This window comes from Rosa chinensis, chromosome 7 (genome assembly GCF_002994745.2).
Source record: "Rosa chinensis cultivar Old Blush chromosome 7, RchiOBHm-V2, whole genome shotgun sequence".
NCBI lineage: Eukaryota > Viridiplantae > Streptophyta > Magnoliopsida > Rosales > Rosaceae > Rosa > Rosa chinensis.
Window position 1 is genome coordinate 9,981,944 of NC_037094.1, and position 22,472 is coordinate 10,004,415.

At 38.8% G+C, this 22,472-nt stretch overlaps 2 protein-coding genes across 3 annotated transcripts; both read right to left on the reverse strand.

The window, feature by feature from the left end:
- Positions 1–1,359: 1,359 nt before the first annotated feature.
- On the reverse strand, positions 1,360–1,948 carry LOC112177372. Its single transcript, XM_040512265.1, has one exon. It carries the CDS (start codon positions 1,911–1,913, stop codon positions 1,395–1,397), a length of 519 nt encoding a protein of 172 aa, XP_040368199.1. The 5' UTR covers positions 1,914–1,948; the 3' UTR covers positions 1,360–1,394.
- Positions 1,949–11,775: 9,827 nt separating this feature from the next.
- Positions 11,776–17,422, reverse strand: LOC112178588 (telomere length regulation protein TEL2 homolog). Of its 2 annotated transcripts, XM_024316744.2 has the most exons (13): positions 17,158–17,422; positions 17,004–17,032; positions 16,826–16,928; positions 16,379–16,550; positions 16,074–16,259; positions 15,703–15,854; positions 15,187–15,463; positions 14,753–14,967; positions 14,462–14,560; positions 13,865–14,373; positions 12,790–13,559; positions 12,406–12,604; positions 11,776–12,043 (listed from the first exon to the last, which is right to left on the reverse strand). In XM_024316744.2, exons 1-13 carry the CDS (start codon positions 17,321–17,323, stop codon positions 11,882–11,884), a joined length of 3,039 nt encoding a protein of 1,012 aa, XP_024172512.1. In that variant the 5' UTR covers positions 17,324–17,422; the 3' UTR covers positions 11,776–11,881. The 2 variants fall into 2 exon arrangements, with proteins under 2 accessions (XP_024172512.1, XP_024172513.1); XM_024316745.2 differs by lacking the exons at positions 16,826–16,928; positions 17,004–17,032; positions 17,158–17,422 and having other exon boundaries at positions 16,360–16,498.
- Between the last annotated feature and the right edge of the window lie 5,050 nt (positions 17,423–22,472).

A 22,472-nucleotide genomic window follows, 5' to 3' on the forward strand; every position in this document is an offset into this window, starting at 1 on the left:
TAGGAATCATTCCTCCGGAATCAATACCGATTCATTTCTTCTCCCATTCCACTTGTTTCCGATTCATGATTATTTTCCATTCCAAGTAAGTAAACGTCCCATAATAACTTTTGGATCCGGCTCCTCTAAAGTGAGGAGGTTGTGAATTTACGTCAATTTCATTAAATCTGGACTCTTTGTCTAATCTAAGGGTTATTATAATTGACACATCATTCTTCCATAGATTTTTGGTTTTCCATCTAAACTCCAGTTAACTATGCCGTTAACTCAAAAAAAAAAGAAATGAAGAGAGAATTAGGGATTTCTCGTCGACGTTTCTCCCCTGCGTCAAATTCCTTCCTTGTGCTTCCTTTTCTATTTTTCTTTGCTTCCATGGCTGCACACCAACCATGCATTAGAAATGAAGGATACAATTCAAATTACAGACAAGCTTCAATGGTGAAAAAGCCTCTCCTGAAGATGCTATTGAAATATCAATGTGTTCACGAAGAGCACCAAGAACACAGAACCCCTCACTACTACCAGAATAAACCCAATTTCACATTAAAGCCAGTACTCTGAATAAGAAAGTGATATATAATATATATCAAGTTTTCAAACAAATAAAAAACAGATTATGGATCAAATACAATTGCAGCTAGGTTTTACAATCAAAAGGCAATGGATGATTGAAAGAACAGAGACCTTCCCCACTAGGGGCTTAATATGCGTAAAGCATAGCGGAATCGCATTGATAAAGCACGTATTGCCAAGATTACAAAGCCCTGCACCCTGCGAAACAAAACCATACGTACCAAAACCTAACTTCCCAAGTTTCTTGATGAATTTATTAATTAACACAATTGCAAGAAGTTATTCCATGCATGGTTGGTGTGCAGCCATGGAAGCAAAGAAAAATAGAAAAGGAAGCACAAGGAAGGAATTTGACGCAGGGGAGAAACGTCGACGAGAAATCCCTAATTCTCTCTTCATTTTTTTTTTTTGAGTTAACGGCATAGTTAACTGGAGTTTAGATGGAAAACCAAAAATCTATGGAAGAATGATGTGTCAATTATAATAACCCTTAGATTAGACAAAGAGTCCAGATTTAATGAAATTGACGTAAATTCACAACCTCCTCACTTTAGAGGAGCCGGATCCCTTACAAATCCATCTCTTTTGCTTTTACCAAAAGATTCATTCCAAGCTAGCATTAGCACAAACGGAAGGGTTTCCTTGAGTAGGCTCAAATGATGCATGCTTTTCTGTTTTCATAAAAAATTTCAACATATTGGAGATGTGGAGACTAGTTCTTGGAGAAGCCCATGTCAAACCCACATTATACAGCATTAGTTTCTTAACAATATACTAAACCGTAGTCAAACTTTATGCTTATCACCACCTAATAATTAGTATTAAAAAAGTATAAACATCATTAGAAAACAGACCCAAAATGCAATATCAGACTCATCAAAAAGCAATCTTAAGTCAGAAAGATCAAACCTTTGGGGGTTGTTCTTGTTCCTTCTAGCAGCCTGCCTAGCCTTTCTCTTCTTCTTTTTCTTGGAGATGGCGCCCCTTCTCTTCTTCTTGTCCTGGTTGTTCTCGAAAAACCTCCTCTTCTTGCACTCCAGGAACACGCCGGCCCTGATGACCTCCCTCCTGAACCGGTTGAGGAGCCACTCCTCCGGCTCGTTGTCTTGGACCAACACCTGGCCGTTGAAGCCGGCCGAGCTGAAGAAGAGCACGTTTGAGTTGGCCAGCGACGGAAAGGCTACATTTTCCGCCGATGGGGCCCAGCTGGCAACGAGAGGGGATGGTGGCGAGGGTTTAGGGAGAGGGACACGTGGCGGAAGAGTGAACTCTTGTTGTGGTGGTGGTGGTGGCTGAAGGAGGAGGGAGGAGAGGAGCTTGGAGAGAGCTGCAGCAGCCATGGCTTCTTGCTGTGGTGGTGCTAGAGGGAAACTGGTGTTACAATTTGATCAAATTTTGGGGGGGGGGGGGGGGGCGCAATAGGAGGAGGTGGGTCCCACATCGAAGTTGAATCACCTTCTGGTGATGAAGATGAGCGGGAAAAGAGTTACAGTACTTCTCCCGCCAATAAAAAAACCTTTAATTGGGGACTCATTTCTTGTTGACCCGACCAGACCCCCGACCCGAATCAAGCATCATACTCTAAACTCTAAAGCAGCATATATTACTTTCCGGATTTAATGTTTGATGCATTTCTTTTTTAATTTCTATTAATACAAAGTAAATCATAATCGATCTTCTCCAATAAATTAATTTAATAAGTGTTTTAGGGAAACGAGAATTGAAAGGAATTTGCTGTGTATTCTCATTGATAATATGGGTCTCTTTATATAGAGGATTACAATGCATAAAGTTAGAATCATACAAGGAAAGATAATATCTAGATTCTTCTAATTGAACCTTATTACCACTAGGTCAAGTAACCTAGAGTTTGGACCAAACACAAATAGAGATATCCTTAAACACTCCCCCTTGTGTTGTCCAAACGCGATGCTTCTCTCGTTGCCTAGTTAAAAACCTTGCCGAGTAATAAAAACCCAGTAGGACAAAAATAACCTACGTCGAAGGGGAAAAAGAGCACAACACACCCTTCACGATTCTAGACAAACATGTAGACATCTCCCCCTGATGTCTGTGCCTCCCCCTGATGACTACGATCATGGGAGTTCAGATAATTTTCGCAAGCCAATTCTTGCCACATGTTTCTCGAACGTGGATTTGGGCAATGACTTAGTAAACAAGTCTGCCATATTTTCCTCAGATTGAACCTAATTCACTTTGATCTTGAGAAAAGTCTGTTGTTACTGATTATACTTGGTGTTGTCGCTTTTGATGTAGCCTAGCTTCATTTGTTCAAAATAAGTAGCATTATCCTATATGCTCGTAGGCTCATCTGTGGTAAACTTCAAACCACAATTGCTTCGAACATCGAAGTTGAATCACCTTCTGGTGATGAAGATGAGCGGGAAAAGAGTTACAGTACTTCTCCCGCCAATAAAAAAACCTTTAATTGGGGACTCATTTCTTGTTGACCCGACCAGACCCCCGACCCGAATCAAGCATCATACTCTAAACTCTAAAGCAGCATATATTACTTTCCGGATTTAATGTTTGATGCATTTCTTTTTTAATTTCTATTAATACAAAGTAAATCATAATCGATCTTCTCCAATAAATTAATTTAATAAGTGTTTTAGGGAAACGAGAATTGAAAGGAATTTGCTGTGTATTCTCATTGATAATATGGGTCTCTTTATATAGAGGATTACAATGCATAAAGTTAGAATCATACAAGGAAAGATAATATCTAGATTCTTCTAATTGAACCTTATTACCACTAGGTCAAGTAACCTAGAGTTTGGACCAAACACAAATAGAGATATCCTTAAACACTCCCCCTTGTGTTGTCCAAACGCGATGCTTCTCTCGTTGCCTAGTTAAAAACCTTGCCGAGTAATAAAAACCCAGTAGGACAAAAATAACCTACGTCGAAGGGGAAAAAGAGCACAACACACCCTTCACGATTCTAGACAAACATGTAGACATCTCCCCCTGATGTCTGTGCCTCCCCCTGATGACTACGATCATGGGAGTTCAGATAATTTTCGCAAGCCAATTCTTGCCACATGTTTCTCGAACGTGGATTTGGGCAATGACTTAGTAAACAAGTCTGCCATATTTTCCTCAGATTGAACCTAATTCACTTTGATCTTGAGAAAAGTCTGTTGTTACTGATTATACTTGGTGTTGTCGCTTTTGATGTAGCCTAGCTTCATTTGTTCAAAATAAGTAGCATTATCCTATATGCTCGTAGGCTCATCTGTGGTAAACTTCAAACCACAATTGCTTCGAACATGCGTAATTACGGATCCAATCCATATACATTCACTAACCACTTTGTGAAGAGCAATGATCTATGCATTGTTCGAAGATATAGCGACTATGGTTTATTCTGTAGACCTCCAAGATGTCACCGTCTTTTCCCATGGTGAACACTTGACGGGATTGGGAATGACCTTTGTGTGGGTCAAAGAGATACCCAACATCAGCAAAACCTTCCAAAACACTTATATCGTTTTGGGATGGGGATAGAGAACGCATGCCAGGATTGGCGGCGTTCCTGGTGTTTGATGGGTCCGAATCCATCATCTCTTTGTAAGGATAGAATAAGCCTATATCAATCATACATCTCAAATATCGAAAGATATCTTTTACACCAATCCAATAGCGTCGCGTTGGCACAGAGCTATATCTAGCTAACAAGTTCACAACATATGAGATGTCCGGTCTTGTGCATTGGGATGAGTACAATAATGCGCCTATTGTACTCAAGTAAAACACTTCTGCCTCTAGCACATCTTCGTCATCATCCTTTCGACGAAGAGAATCCTTTTCAGGATCAAGACTATGGACGATCATGGGGGTGCTTGAAGGCTTGACCTTGTCAAAATGCCTAAGCATCTATCGACACGATGCTCAAGTTCTAAAACGAGACATAATCGTGTTCTCCCAAAATCCTTCATCTCAAACTCGGATTTCAAGTGTTTAACGGTTTCCCTTAACTCTTTAAGGGCTTCTAATGAAGATCATGTCTAACATGAACCGATATAAAATCCGAAACTTGTCATAGAAGCGCGTGGGCACATCCCTTCCCAATCAAGTAGTCACTTTAGTGAGTGTTTCAATCTTATTGTAAACGCGCTCCGTGGTCTAGAGCCTCTTGACTTGGGTAAATGAAGTTCACCATGAACCTTCATGTATATTCCGTATCTAGATCCCCATAGAGATACGTAGTGACCACATTTGTAAGCTGCATGTTTAGTTATTCGGAAACTACCAAACTAACAAGGTAGTGGAGTGCAATGACATTCATTACGAGAGAATATGTCTCATCGTAGTCGATTCCAGGGCGTTTTGTGAGAAGCCTTACTCCATAAGGCGAGACTGCCATCTCTTTTTCTCATAACGCTTTCTAACGAAGACTCATTAGTCAATATGTTTTATGTTAGGAGGTGTTGGCATCACTGGCTCAAAAACCTTCCTCTTCGCTAGAGAATCCATCTTAACCTGGATCACATCTTTCCATTTAGGCCAAATCTCTCTATGTTGGCATTCATTCATCAACGGAGTGTGGTTCGATATCATAGGACTCATGAGCAACAAAATGAGCAACTACATCATCAATTATGATGGAGTTTGTATCCCACGTCTCATGTATACTAGTGTAATTTTCATAGAGCTCTATATTATCAGGAATAGGTTCTGACGTTGAGGCGTCCCCCAACGATAACCATAACCCGAAAGATTCTCATGAGATGGATTTTGAGTCTTGATGATCAAAGGATTGGAATGTGTCAAAGTATCCTTCGAACCCACAGGCCTTCCACGCATCCTAGCTGGGGCCATGGATTGTAATGCCAGAGTGTCACTCTCTTTGGCGTTGGCGCCATGCCTACCTCTGTGTAGGGTAGCGCTACGTCCTCTTGTAGGGACGTCCTTCCTTCCAGGCTTGTTTGCAGCATCTTTGTATGATCTCGTCACTTTAATGAGGATCGAGATGAGACATAGTGGGGACAGACTACGACAATTCCTATCGTTCCTGCTGAACATTCATGTTCTTATCTCCCCCTAAAGACGGGAAGACTCTCTCATCAAAGTGACATTCGAAAATCTAGCGGTAAGGAGATCGCCTTGCAAGGGCATTAAGTGGCGGACGATTGTTTGAGTCTCAAATCTAACTGAGTTGCCCATTCGTCTATAAGGACCCATCATTGAGCGTTGTGGCAATGCAATTGGCACATAAATGACACACTCAAATATGCGTAAGTACGATATTTGTACCCAATCACTAGCTGTAACGCAGAGGTAGATTGAGTAGCGGTGGGTCGTAGAAGAATTAGCATCGCTGCATGCAATGTTACATCACCCCAAGCGGATATAAGGAGATTGATGCGCATTACCAATGTCCAGACTACCATCATAGTCATTTCCGCGAGACCATTTGGGTGTGTTCATGGGAATATAATGTACAACATCAGTCCCAATGCAATAACCATTGAAAGTCTTCGATGTAAACTCTCTAGCATCGTCAAGTCCAATTTACGGAATAGGATAATCTGGGGAGTGAGCCCGTTGTTGTATGATATGTGCTAGGAGTGAAGCATAAGCAGCATTACAAGTGGAAAATAGCACAACACGTGACCAGCATGTTTGCGTGTCAACCAACATCATGAGATATTTAAACGTCCGCAAGTTGGTTGAATCAGTCCGTAGAATCCACATGGATTCTATGTAAGAACAGAATGAGTATTTTCATATCTTTTACATAGAACTGTCTTAGTCCTAATTTCCCTAAGGAACAGGCTTTGTAAAATGAGCGAGAGGCTTTAGAAGCAACCAATGAGAATTTTGGTTAGGCCTGAACGTCTGAAACACTATTTGAAGCAAGTTGGTGATTGCAGCATCACCTGGGGTGCCATCACCATGATGGAAGTCATCCATGGCATCATGGATAAGAACGTAATTCAGGAATGAACTTTTGATTCATGCTTCATTTCGCTCGAGAGAAAGCGTGTCTATGTGAAGTCTTTAGTAGACGGATCATCATATCATGACCAGGATAACCTATCCTGTCTTGACAAAGCCAATATGTGTCTAAATCCAAGAGATATTCTCTCATAACTTCATTGGATTTAATAGCTCGAATAGTGACATAGAGTCCACTAGAGAGACACATAAACTTCTCTAAGATGCGTCTTTGTTCGCAATCATTAGAGGCATTGCAAAGGAACTCATTTCCATTATCTACACGCGTTTTTTCATGGAATCCGTTGGCTATTCATAGTGCGATTTGCCCTAGGAGCATAGAGAGTTTCTGTGACAGTAATTAAGGTGCCATTTGGCAAGTAGAACTTTGGCTATTCCATGTCCTTGAAATAGTATTGATGACCCTTCCGAGTTATGGTTATATTTGGGTGACGCCTCAACGACAGAACCTATTCTTGAGAATATAGAGCTCTTTGAAAATTACACTAGTGTACATGAGACGTGAGATAGAAACTCCATCATAATTGATGATGTAGTTGCGCATTTCGTTGTGCATGAGTTTGTTGAGTCCGATGATATCGAACCACGCTCAGTTGATGAATGAATGCCGACGTAGAGAAATTTGGCCTAAATGGAAAAATGCGATCCAGGTTAAGTTTTATTCTCTATCGAAGAGGAAGGTTTTTGAGCCAATTATGCCAACACCTCCTAACATAAAACATGTTACTAATGGGTATTCGTTAGAAAGCGTGATGAGAAAAAGAGATGACAATCTAGCCTTATGGCGCAAGGCTTCTCACAAAATGCCCTGGAATCGACTACGATGAGACATATTCTCTCGTAATGGATGTCAGTGCACTCCACTACCCTGTCGGTTTGGTAGTTTCCGAATAACTGATCATGCAGCTTACGATTGTGGTCACTACATGTCTCTATGGGGATCTAGATATGGAATATACATGAAGGTTCATGGTGAACTTCATTTACCCAAGTCAAGTGGCTCTAGACCATGGAGAGCATTTTACAAAGAGATTGAAACGCTCACTAAAGTGACTACTTGATTGGGAAATGATATGCCCGCGCGTTTCCATAACAAGTTTCGGATTCTATCGCGGTTCATGTTGGACATGATCTTCATTAGAAGCCCTTAATGAGTTAAAGGAAACCGCTGAACACTTGAAATCTGAGTTTAAGATGAATGATTTTGGGAGAACACGATTATGTCTCAGTTTGGAACTTGAGCATCGTGTCGATAGATGCTTAGGCATTTTGACAGGGGAAAAGCCTTCAAGCACCCCCATGATCGTCCGTAGTCTTGATCCTGAAAATGATCCTCTTCGTCCAAAGGATGATGACGAAAATGTGCTAGAGGCAAAAGTGCCTTACTTAAGTACAATAGGCGCATTATTATACTTATCTCAATGCACAAGACCGGACATCTCTTATGTTGTGAACTTGTTAGCTAGATATAGTTTTGCGCCAACGTGACGTCATTGGATTGATGTAAAAGATATCTTTCGATACTTGAGATGTACGATTGATATGGGCTTGTTCTATCCCTACAGAGAGACGATGGATTCGGACCCATCACACACCAGGAACGCCGCCAACATTGGCCTGCGTCCACTATCCCCAATTCCCCATCCCAAAACGACATGTGTTTTGGAATGTTTTGCTGATGTTGGGTATCTCTCTGACCCACACAAAGGTCATTCCCAAAATGGTTAAGTGGTCACCATGGGTAAAGACCGTAATATCTTGGAACATGCCCTAATCGCTATATCTTTGAACAATGCAGAGATTATTGCTCTTCACGAAGTGGTTCGTGAATGTATATGGATTGGATCCATAATTACGCATGTTTGAAACAATTGTGGTTTGAAGTCTACCACAGATGAGCCTACGAGCATTTAGGATAATGCTGCTTGCATTGAACGAATGAAGCAAAGGCTACATCAAAAGTGACAACACCAAGCATAATCAACAACAACAGACTCTCCTCAAGATCAAAGTGAATGTTTGATATGAGGACAGTGTGGCAGACTTGCTCACTAAGTCATTGCCTAAATTCCACTTTCGAGAAACATGTTGGTAGCATCGTTTGTGGAAGTTATCCGAACTCCCATGACCGTAGTCATTAGGAGGAGATGCAGACATCAGGGAGAGATGTCTACATTTATGATCTCGAAACATGAAGGGTGTGTTGTGCTCTTGTTCCCCTTCAACCGAGGTTATTTTTGTCCCACAGGGTTTTTGTTACTCGGCAAAGTTTTTAATGAGGCAACGAGAGGAGCACCACGTTTGGGCGACACAAGGGGGAGTGTTCAAGTAAATCCAGAATATGTGTCAGGCCCAAACTCGAGGTTACTTGCTCTAGTTGAAATATGATTTATATTAGAGATATTCTCGGAGAATCTTAGGAGATATCCAATCAATGTACGATTATGTTTCCATGTACAACTCTATCTCTATGTTTGTAATCCTCTATATAAAGAGGCCCCTATTATCAATGAAAGTACCATTCAATTCTCTCCCAATTCAGTTTTCTTTAAACATAAATGAATTACATTTAAATGATCGTAGGGGACTAGGTATGGTGGTAGATCCTATTGAAAGACTATTCCAACCCAAATTTTTTTTCAAGGTTTACATATTATAGGTGCTAATTTTTTTATGATATTTATATATATTTTAATCAAACTTATAAGAGCGGTTATATCATTCATCTTAAGCTAGAATGATCATTACTTACTGATTTTTCAAAAATATCACTTAACTCAAGGTCTATGGGCTATATGTAGCAGGCGGTGTGCCTTTAGAAAAATGGAGGTCGATCCGCATGATAGTGGAAATGTGGAATAGAAGGTTATGGACCGTCGATATTTGATCTGACGGTTTACATGGAGTCTTGGAGTGGGTGCGGATCGCTGACCTGGCACAGTAACCAGCACCTATAATGAATTTGCACAACTACCTTCACTAAAACCCTATTCAAATGGCATATACCACATTCAATGTGGTGTGAAAATCTTTCTCCCAAGGAAGAGGCTGACAATTTTGAAAGCTGTGTCAAACATAACTACAGGCAGATGTACCCTTGCGCTTCATGATGAGGACAACGATGGTTGTCAATACTATGAGTACCTAGATCCCCCCATGATGCATGAGGGTTATGATTTACACTATCAACTGGATCGAATTAGGAAATGTATAAGATATTCAGCTTTACTATCTACTTCTCTTTTGTCATGCATCTGACGTTCTAGTTGATTTTGTTATGTGTGGTATTTTCAGCTTTATTAACTACTTCTCTTTGAAAATCATTAAGAAATGTCAAAATCAAGACCAGCCTCATTGAAACTGCTTTTTTCCCCTCATATAAACTGTCTAGCAATTTATGTGAAGCCAAACTATTGTTTTAGTATGGCTCCAAGTGCCATACGTTTTGGGCACCAAGGCCATTCTCGATTTAAAAATATTTGTTTCTTTATTTTGATTTTAGATTTGAAAATTTAAATATGTCGATAAATGATGCCTAATTTTTATGCATATATAACGCATGAAATGAATTTTTTTTTTGCGAATCATTCAAGTCATGCCATAACAGAGTTTCACTTGATTCTTGACCTCTAAATTAGTTCGAAAAGTTTATTTGAGAGCTCAAGACATTAGTTTGACATGGAAAGAAAGAAAGAAATAAGAAATTATATGAAGCACCTTTACCTACGCCATCTACGATATTTTCGTGTGTAGTTTTTTTTATATAGATATTGGTTGAGTTGGCAAAGTGCTGTGTTTATTTTGTTCATTCTTAATATGTCTTTGATATACCGATATTTTCTACTATTATTTCTTAAAATTTCTTTTGTTAAAAGAAAATCTAGCATTTTTTATTTTCACTGTCCCATTTTCTTTAGTTCCAATATCTTCTATTAGTATTTTTTTTTTTTAATTCTTTTAAAATGTAGTCTAAATTTCTTGGAAGCATTATCAATAATAAAAAAACAAAACAGTTTTCTAATTAGCAAGTCTTTAACTAGCCCACCCTAAATTTGCATTATAGTCCGCCACTAATTAGGGAAGTGATAACTGTTAACGAAAAGAGGTTATCAACTATTCAACTATGTTTAACAAGGTCTTCGAATTAATATAGCTGGAACGAAAAGGAAAATAAAACAAGAGATGAAAAAATAGTCACATTTTTTTCGTTGATTTTTTCAAGTTAGATTGTCAACCGAAATTGGTTGACAAGCTAAGAGAAATTAAGCTCCAAATGGTAGACTATAATATGGGTCTACATTTTGCTTCTAGACCTATACATAAGCAACACCTTGGGTCGACATTTTTCAAATTTGCTGGTAAGTAGTACTTTTTTTAACAGGAGCAAGTGTTATGTCATGTTCATATTTTCTAGACAAAAAATCACTAATGGTCACTGAGTTATGACTTATTCGACACTTAACTTACTCACATTTATCATTATCTTATGCTTAACTCACTGCTGTTATATCTTCTGTTAGAAGAAGTTAAAATAGAGGATATATTTGTATAAACACTAAATATACATTTCCAACTTGAAAAAGAATTTTGCTAAAGAAAAAAAAGGCAGATTTTTTTTTTTTTAAAGAAATTATCAGAAAATTGTAAAAAAAATTTGAAAAAGAAACCTAATAACTTTCTTCAAAAAATTCATTTTCTTAATTTTCAAATATTTATATGTAATTTGACAAAAATAACCCTCTTCATACAAATTTTTAACGACGCAATAGATGTCGTTAGATGAGAGTGAGTTATGTGAAAGACAGATGTTAAAGTGAGTGATTTAAATAATATTTTTGAATAGTTAGTGAATTCAATGTCGCATGAATCATAACTCAGTAACCATTAATGATTTTTTCCCTCTTTATAAAATATTGTGTCGTGACAAGTATTCCAAGCCAGAGTTACTTGGAATATTAGATTTTCTAGCTGTGGTTTCTTAAGGACAAATGTATAAATGTCTCAATGGCAGCGTGCAAAGCAAGTCAGTAATAAGTTTATGTTGGTAATTTGTATATAAAAAATTCATCTCAGTACTCTCTTTTTTTATCAACAAAGGGAGACCATTTATCAGAACCCCTACCAGAGTTATGGGAAAGACAAGTCAAGGAGTATCGGAGGAACTGGGGGTGGTGGAGTCTAGAAGGGTAGGAAGGGTAGGAGAGCAAGGTGAGGATATGGGGAAAAGAAAAGCGAGAACCCAACAACAAATTATCGATTGTAATTAGTAGCACTATACAGAAATTACAAAAGGCAAGATGCAATTGTCTTTTTGATGATAAAATCAGTATTTCACATTGGAGTGGGGGATGATAATTGTTCCCTTGGATAGATTGGACGGAATCCCAACAACATTCTTTGCATTGGACGTGCTTTGTGCCGACTCTAGTGCTCGAGAAGCTTGCAGGGCCATTTCAGCATGGAGTTGCAGACATTTCATAGCCATCTAAGATAAGAAAAATATATATACACAGGTTAATCAACGTTGCAGCAATTAAAAGAAGGAGAGCTGGTCATAAAAAGAGAGTCTTCCAGAGGGCAGTGACTCACCCCAAGTATTTCACAATTGAACGAACACTATGGTCAGATATTGAAGAAAAAATAAGAGTTCAAATAATGTTCCCAAAATTCTTTTTCTCAAACAAATGCCATGATGTACGTTTCAGCCTATCATTCCTATGATGTTATTTAAACAACATTTTTCTGGGGGTTTTATTCAAACAGCATCTAATTTAAAACAACGGTTAACACAAGATAACTGTGCATGAATTCTGAACCCCCTATGAAGCTTTAGAGTTGTTTGCTTACCGAATAACACTCTCTATCTGTGTCTGATTCAGTTACATGAAGGGCCCATGTGCGAATCCATTCAAGTCCGTTAGAAATTTCAGTATTGCCTTCAACTAAGGAGGTTGCTACATAAGAGGGGTGAAGTGATAGCAATACGCATGAAGCTGCAAAAAGGGTAGATCTTCTGACATATGCTTCCTTGTGAAAACATATCTCCCTGCACAAAGTTAACACCATGGGATTTAGTGACATATAGAAGACAGTTCGGTGCAAAAATGCAGTGTTGAAGCTGCTATTAGAAAACCACATCATTTCAGTTCTCACACATAATCTTTGGGCTAGGCTTTTCAAGGGTCTGGAAAACATTTTGAAAATACACATGCTGGCGTTTTTTTTAAATACCTGGAGCTTAGCATATCTAGAAGAGGGCCAGCCAGAGCAGATGCTTCCGGATGCATGGCTGCACATTTCATACAGACTCCGAGCATATAGATGAGTTTTCCCAGGACGATAAAATCTCTATCAAGAAGGTCGACACCTTGCCTTCTCTTATCAAACCCCTGCATGGCAGGAAGCATAAATGCTGCTGCATACACTGGAAACTTATTATGGGACCATTCTATTTGGCTTTTTGGTGCATTGGCTGATCTAAGGCTCCATTGACGTGTCTTTCCTCTCCTAATCTGACCAGGCTTTGGGGGAAGTTCCCTCTGATAACGATTTGTCCAGTTCAGTAAAGAATTTGTTTCTGAAATCTCTTTCCAGGCACCAGCTCCAGGAGGACCTATGTCACTAGGCAAGAACCAAGCTTGTGTCTCTGATGTGGTCGATATGAGGGCCCTAGTCTGATGTTTAGCCTTTATAATTTTAGTATCAGCAAGCTCCTCAGCCCCCTCGGTCATTACATCAAGAATCAGTAAGCGCTGACTGACATCCACATTAGGTGAATATAGTAGTTTGTTTAAAGTTTCAAGAGACTCCAATGGACACGTGACAAGCAAAGCGACCAATGTTCTTTGTCTCTTGTCTTCAGCTGAATCTTCCTCACCTTCTATAGCCAAGTCAGAGCAACGAACCTGTACCAGGGTTCTCACGAGATCACTTGCTACAAACTTAAGCTCATCAGGTGATGCTCGCACAAGTTTTTCAGAAACTTCAAGAGCCTTCTCCACCTGCAATATGAAACTACAAAGTGATAATCTAGAAGAAAATTTGTACACAAGATTGTCACAACACGGATTGAATGGCCAGGGAAATTGCACTTTGGGAATCCCAACCATTTTTCATGCAACTCCCTAATTAATTGCAAGGTGCCATGAATAACATGGTCCAGCTTGTCTTAAGTTTTCCAAAAGAGATCTCACAAGCTGCATCAAAAGGTGAATATCATGTATACCACAAAGGTACAAACTTAGTCTATTATTGTATTCTTAAAATATATGCGGGCAAACTAATTTAATGTACTTAGTACACTTACCCCATCAGCATCATCAGATTTCCGAAGTGCCCCAACTACATCAACCAACTGTGAAAATTTCCTTTTCAAATCTGTGTCATCATCTGATAAATCATATGGCTGTAAAGATGAGTCACTTGAGACATCAGAATCCTCACTATCATTGTTGTCATCTTCATCAGAGACTGAATCATAATTCAGTGTAACAGGATCAATGATCTCGTCTGGATCAACCAACTTTGTTGCAGATAATTTCCTACTTTTACTCTTCCCACTGGCTTTGTGGTTTAAGCCATCTTCCAGCACTGAGGTTTTAGATATTTTGGATTTGTTCATACCTTCTTCTAAGCAACTTGAGGTTCCCAAGGTACCTTTCTTAGGAGTAGACAACCCAAATTCCCAGTCAATAGTCTCCCCAGTTAGGCTGTCATCAAGGTATAGAGGATTTTTTGGATCAATCACCTTGGAGAAAACTAAAGCAACAGAGCTAGCCATCTTCCGTACTAAATGATTAGGGCTTTCAAGCCTACCTGCCAGCAAAAGACACAAGATATAATACAAGATAATAGCCACTAACATTGCAAGACACTATACTGATAGAAAAAGAGAGAAATTTACAGCTCACTCCTTGGAGAATTGAATGCAGCACATCCTTTGTCTCATCTAATTCCTCCTTAGACATCTGCTCTAGGGAAAGGCCTACACCAGCAGTTACATCTGATAAACTCGATTAAGGCACAACAAAATCCCAAAAGTGCATTGTGGAACACAAGGTTTCTTTAATGCAACAGGATTTGTTCTATAGAATAGTAGCTTCTACAACATTTTCTGTTGTAAAGATCAGGTATTAAGAATCATTTGCATTGCAGACTACTTTCAGATGCTAGGAAAAGAAATGAAGAAGGATACATATTTGCTGCTCGACTGGGGCTGATTGTACAAACTCCCTTTTAGACCATACTGCTACCAGATGCTGTAACGTGTCTAAGAAATTGCGGGTATTATGACCTTTAGCAAGTGAATTAGAATCTGGTGCGCATTCAAGGACGGAAAATTGAAGGATCCATCGAAGGCAACAAATAGGAAATACTTTCCAGACTAAAAACTTGTCAGTAAACATGGACCTGATAAAGTGGAAGCTGAGTATCAATAAATTGGCAGAGCAGAAAACTGATTAAGTGAAATCAAACAATAATAAAAACAATGCCTTCTTCCATAAGAATCTCTCTCTCACACACACACAACTTTGCAGAATCTATCATTTGCAAAGTTGTTTGTGTGTGTGTGTGTGTGTGTGTGTGTGTGTGAGAGAGAGAGAGAGAGAGAGAGAGAGATTCACTAACCTCGCTGATATTTGGCTCTTGAAAACCCGATGAAATAATAGCCAAAGAATCCAGTAAGCTTCAATATCACCCACTTGTTCAGTTGCAAGCTGATGTAAAAGTTGCTCAGACATTCTTTCCACAGCATATGAATCTTTGATTGCTTGAATAAGATTCAACCAAAATTGGGAACCAGGGTCTGATTCCAGAACATCTGAACCTAGTGAGTCCATAGTTGATGATGACAAACTCCGGACATGTCTAAGAATCCTTGGGATTATTTCACTTAAAAGCACATCTGTGTTTAAAGAGCATCAAAAACCTTCATCACATAAAAGCATCCTACACGAATATTCTGTAAATCAGTTTAATGCTGAACTAACAAGAGAACAGAATTGGTGCCTCTTTTGTTAAATATAAACATGTACTATAGAAAGGAAGAATGTTTTCAAAAGGGGAAAGCACATAAATGAGAATCAGCTCTTCTTGCATAAAAACTATATTTCTAGTTGCAGCGCTTAAACTTATAACAGTTACCTACAGATCCACGTCGACATATACGAGAAAATGTTTCCCCAACAAACAGTAAGGTCCCATTCATGTTACTTTCATGGAAGCCATCTAATATCTCCATATTCCCTTCTTCTGCTAGAGAAAGAAGCTGAATGGTAACTTGCTTGAAGAACAAACTATAGTACTTTGTCAAGGATAAACAACATGAAGATAGTAACAAAAATGTTTGATCTGAATTAAGTAGGTATATATGACATTTCTACCTCCATTCTGAAGTCAGATTTCCAGAATGGTGATGATAGAACATTTAACTATGTCTATCATCTAGCATACACTTTGCAACGCATACAGAAGTTCATGAATTCAATTATCCAACAGAAGAGATTAAAGGATACTGTGCTGAAAGTGAAGTTGGGGCTCTCAATTGTGCTTTGTCAGGTATAGATGCAACAATCTGTGCCACTCTAGATACATTTGACATGAGATTTTCATTTGTATAATCTTCAGACTGGAAAGAGCCACCAAATTCTCTAGCCATCTGGAGCACCCCATTATTTTCAACCAAGCAAAGTACAAGTAACCTGTGGTAATGGTAAAAATGTCAACGAATTGAAAATCAGCCACCAATGAATTGTAGACACTACAAAGTAAAAACCAGATGACAGACTAGAATAATTGGACCTCAGTTATCAATCCATACCTTTCAGTATTGGAGTGAACAGCATTGACATCAACATCACCACTTCCATTTTGCTGTAGACAAGGGACCAAAATCTGAACAACCTCAGTGGCAAGTCCGTTAACAAAGAAGACATCATACACATGTTTCCGTGCTGAAAACGGGAAACAAGCAAGCCAATTGGAAGCGACATCTGCACGCAACAAGAGAGCATACGATATAAGATATACGCAGAAGCTCACCATTTCTACCAAAACCTCCATTTGAATCAATAAGTTCTCTACAATAGTGTAATCTGTTCACATTGCATTTACTTTTCCCCCAACCTAAAAATTCTCAATATCCACAGCCACATACATACAAGTCCTAATCTCTATTCTCCACTAGGCCAAGTTTAATGGAAACAACTGAAAATTTCTAAGAGTTCTGATATTCGGAAAATACGAAAATTAGAGGCAAGAGAAGTACCAGTTAACAAAACCCGAGCAAATGTTCTGAATGCAGCTCCTCGATAAAAAGTCTTCCACAACTCGCTTCTCTCATCAGCTGAAGGAGCTTCAACACTAAGAACCTGCACACAACGCAAAAGCATTAACTTCCAATCTAGCTCCTCTCTAACTTCCATGAATTAAACGACGCGTCGTACCTGCTCTCTGCACCGCTCACCAATAGCACCTGCAAATTCCACATTTCACTACTTCAATCACTACGCAAAAATCAATTCTTAAAATCCAAGCAATCGGTCGGAATCTGAAAAGTTTAAGACTTGAAACGAAGCTGAGAGTTTGGGAGTGAGGGACCTGAGAAGAGAGAAGAATCGAGAGGGAAGAGAAGAATAGCGACGGAGTGCAGCGCGGAAATGACTTGGTCTGCGTGCTTGGCCTTGTGTAATTCGGAGATCACTTCTCCGACCTTGTCAAGAACTTTGATTTCTACTTCGCTTCGTCTTTTGGAGCCGTTCTCCATAGCTTCGTCGCTCTGCAACAATCTCAGAAGGACTACTCTCCGTTGGTTTTTCGCCGGAGAAGAACCGAGTTACGGAGAAGCAAACGTTCTACACTTCTAGGGGCTTCAAAGCTGTGCGTTTAAATAAGAACAGGTGCACCTTTTATCTATTTTTCTAATTTCTTTTTTTCTTTTTCTAATTCTAATTTCTACTATTTAAGTGTGTGTAAAAAATTATTTTAACTAAAAGCATAGAGCATAAAGCTGGAACAGCAACAGAAAATAGTTGAGAGGAGTTTGCAATCATTGAAGATATAGCATAGTGTCATAGTCTACCATTCAAAAACATCAAAATTAACTATAGAAAAAACATCAAAATTAACTATAGAAAAATGCATACGATCTTGAGGAAGTATGCTGGCGTTAATTCAAAAAGTGATTATGATTTGCTTACATTGTATTCAAGGTTAACATATTGTGCATATAATTTTATAACTCATTAATTGACCGTTTATTTTGTCACAATTTACATGAAGCTAACTTTGTTGCAGATGCTTTCGCTGTTCTCTCATAATTTTCAAAATTATTTCCTTTTACTAAATACACACCCCCATAATTTTTTTTATTCAATTTTTCCCTCCAATGTCTTGTAATGCCCCTCATGTTTTCAAGAAAGGAAAGCCAACGGAATGCACGACCACTATGGTGTACAACCTCAGTAAGAGGATGAAGCCTCTTTGTTCCTAAGATAAAGTATTTGCGTAAGAATTACTATATTTGTTGATCTCTTGTTGAATTCTCTCTTTGTTCTTGAGATAAACCTTGCAAAATTGGGTGAGGTTTGGGTTTGTGCAAAAAAAAGGTGTGTTGGTTTCCTTTGCTCCCGACGACCATGGAGGATCGTCTATGAACTCAACCATGGATTCCAGATGTTAAGTTTGTGTATTCTTTTAATTTTATGTTGTTGCTTTTATCTATTTTGAGGGTAAAAAAGTATTTTAAATTTTTTAAAAAGTTAAGTGTGCATTGCTATCTAATGTGCAAATAAAATTAAACAAGAGAATGACAAAAAAGAAACGCACTTATGAATAGAATAACAAGAACAAGAACACCACATTGCCTTCCCTAAGCCTCATCCATGGCCATCACCTTCTAATTATCTTAAAAAATAGCTCGAGAACCCTAATTAAAAATTTACCAAAAAATGCTGCAAACTCATGCCGACCTCTATTTTCCACGTCCAACCTCAAAAATAAAATTTGACCAACTTCAAAATTCTAAATCGCACAAGTTTTGTCATTGATAAGGGAGGTGATAATTGCGTAACATAAGAGAATATGCTTAACAATATCCTCAAATTAATATAATTTGAAATGAAAGGAAAATAAAATAAGAGAATGAAAAATAGTGACATTTTGTAGGTTGATCTTTTCAACTTAGATTTGTCGACAGGGAATTCAATAAATAGTTAAGAGAAATGAAGCTCCAAATGGTAGACTATAATGTGGGTCTGGATTGTTCAAATTGGCTAGTGTAACTAGTACTTCTTGAGCATTGGTTAGGGAGTGTTAGGTCATAGTCATACTCTACATATTGTTTTGCGATCGGTACTTGAAAACCAACAGACAATTAAATCTTATGCCACACAAAAAAAGGTCCAAGGTCTAACTTGGAGCCTAGTATGCATTGGGAGAAGAAGAAGGGGGGGGAGGGAGAGGGAGAGGGAGAGAGAGAGACATTTAGAACGAAGAGAAGAAAATAGGAAGTAAAAGAGGAAGGGGACAAAAAAAAAATCATACCATGACTCAAACGTGGGTGGGGTTTGTAGAATATGAAACACCTAACCAACGCTGCAGAACTCAGTGCGTAGAGCTATTTTACAAATACGCAAATATGGTCAGTAAAAATGTGGGTTAGTCCAAACGAATCCGCAAGGCGGTCATCACAGCAAACCTTCCAATATTCTGACATGTTTGTCTAATGACCAAGGCTAATGATGACGTCATCAGCACAACAAGAAGGACGACAGCGCCCCTGGTCTCTCCCACGCCATGTGTCAGCCTCTCCACCAAATCGGAGCATGCCACGCGAGCATTTATGTTTTCTTCTGGTTAAATCTCAAAATTGTTTAAAATAGCTCGGGAACCTGAAAAATTATGGGAACTCGTGGTGACCTCTACTTTCCACTTCCAACCTCAAAAATAAAATTTGGTCAACTTCAAAATTCAGAATCTCACAAGTTTCGTCAATGACAAGGGAGGTGATAATTGTGTAATGAAAGAGACTTTGTTTAACAATGTCCCCAAATTAATATAATCTGAAAGGAAAGAAAAATAAAATAAAATAAAATAAGAGAAATAAAAATAGTGACATTTTTGTAGGTTGATCTTTTTAACTTAGATTTGTTGACACAGAATTCAATAAATAGTTGAGAGAAATGAAGGTCCAAATGGTAAACTACAATGTGGGTCAAGACCTATGAGGAAACAGCAGCTTGCGTCTGGATTGTTCAAATTGGCTAGTGCAATTAGTACTTCTTGAGTACTGTTGGTTAGGGAGTATTAGGTCATGCTCTATATATTGTTTTGAGATCGATACTCGAAATCCAACGAACAATTAAATCCTAAGCCACACAAAAGAAAGGCCCAAGGTCCGACTTGGAGCCCAATATGCATTGGGAGAAGAAGAAGGGAAAAAAAAAGACATTTAGAACAAAGAGAAGAAAATAGGAAGTAAAAGATGAAGGGGACAAAAAAAAAGTTCATACCACGACTTGAACGTGGGTGGGGTTTGTAGAATTAATATGGAACGCCCAACCAACGTTGCAGAACTCGGGGCGTAGAGCTAACTTCCAAATACGCAAATATGTTCAGTAAAAATGTGGGTTGGGCCAAACGAATCCACAAGGACGTCCCGTTACAAGGGGCAAATGGTGGTGCACCAACTCAGTGGCCCCAAGTTGTTACAACGGATTTTTGGAGGGAACGAAGACGGAGTTAAAGCTCACAATTCTTCTACTTTGTAAACCAGTCTCCTCCTCAAGCCACTCACGATTCTTTCAAAATTTCAGTTCCAACTTCTTCAACAACCTCTCTCTCTCCCTCCCACTCCTCCCTCAACCCACTCCCAATTCCAGGTCAGGCGCGATCATGATGAACCATACAAATAGAAATCAAGCTGGAGCAGGACGTTACTTCACTGCAACGTCAGTCGACGAAGCGGGGGTAAGTACCTGCGTTGTGAATTTTTACGGTTACACATAAAGATCAGTTCTTTCAGATTTTCTTACCCTATTCTTACGCAGGCCCAGGCTAGAGCTCAGGCACATGCTGCGGCCAAGCCCGAGTCCTAATCCACCCTGACTTCAGCTAATAGCTGTGAAGGCGGCTCGCGCTTTTATCCTTCATCACCTCGAAAGCGTCATCAGGGCAATAGAAAGGTTCTTGAAAATACAAGGACAGAATGTGTTTTCTGGAAAACGGGGATTGCAATGCACGGATCAATCCTTACTGGGCAGCAGAAACCAAAATTAACAAACAGAACACCAGATTTTGGTTACGCAGTGAAAATCTCAACTTCTGAGATTAAAAACACTGTGGGGCTCTTACTCTTGAGAACCCAAAATAAGAATTAAATTATGATGAAGGATATGTTCTTTACAAACTTGAATAGCACCAGCTCGGTTACAATGATTAGATGAAAACTAATACCAAGTTTGTCTTCCGTCTTGAACTCCTTCGCTTGTACGATTACTAAATATCGCTCTCCTTTCTTCACAGCTCCTTTATTGATCTCAAGAGAAGTTCTGCATATGAAACAATGATCAAGAACGCTTAAACATGGACCAAGTGTTTTGACTCTTGTGAAGACTCAATTAGCAAATATGCAAAACGCTTAACAATATTCTTGCGTTCCAAGTTCTTGCTTCTTGCCGTGCATCTCTCTGAATATATATTTGACCAACGCAGCTGCTCAATGCCCTAAGATTCTGCCCTAGCTAATTAGACTTTGATTAGGAAAGGAACTTTTAATACAAGATATCCACCAAATCCTAAAATACTTAGGAAATCAATAACACAATTTGGCAAACAGAAAAATATTTTTAAATAAGGAATATTAAACCCATTAAACTGCAAATATACTTTCCCGTTTTGTATGGGAATGCCAACACACCAAGTTGATCAAAACTTGTACTTACAATCTCCCCCTTTGGCATTCCTATACAAAATATAAATTATGACAAACTCTCCCCCTCAACAAGTACAAGAGGAACATCACAACTCTTCATCCATTCATTCCTGAAACATTTCTCACAACGTTATTACAGTCATGCATAAGATAGAATAATGTTATCATAGTCACACATCTAATTTCTCCCCTTTTTTGAATAGGAATGACAAAGGTAACGTACATAGCGGAAGCGATGTAGAAGGAGAACCACAAATAGATGGTGCACAGTAGACACTGGCCCAAGTCGAATCAATCAGAGGAAGATAGTCCAAGTATTAATACTCACTCTAAGTGTGATCATGTGATGAGAGATGCAAGAATGAAATACAAACACACAATGACTGGGTTGTATCCAAATGCTAAGAACAAATTTAATTCGCATAGCTTTTTCAACAAGAGCAATACCACTTAACCATAAACAAGAGTGCAACAAAATAAGTTCACACAAGTGAATTGATTCTAACAGCCACAAGGTAAGTTAGAAGATGAACGAGTATTCTATACCTTTTGTTGTGTAGAGTGAACATATCTCAAGATGGGGTGTGTAACATTTCTGGAAACCTGAAAAGCAAAACTCACATACGAAACAATTTGAAGTACAAAATCTTTATTCCCCCTTATAACACCGTGTGGGCATGATTTTGAATTTTTCTTTTGGCCTTTCACACAAAGTAACATTTTTGCTCAAGAAGACTACGACCCATGTAACGAGTATTATGCTAGCAGCTCCCAAGTCAGATGACTTTAGGGTACTAGATGTAACAAGGACATCCCAAAGAGCACATCTACTAGAGTCAATAGTCTCACAATCCACCGGGGTGACCAAACCATTCCCGTTTCTTCCCAATCCTCATATCGTTCGTCACGACTGAGGCTTGTTTACTTTGGGAATAGCCTAGCCATGCTCCATAAATCATTCATTTTTTCTTTCTTTCAAGGA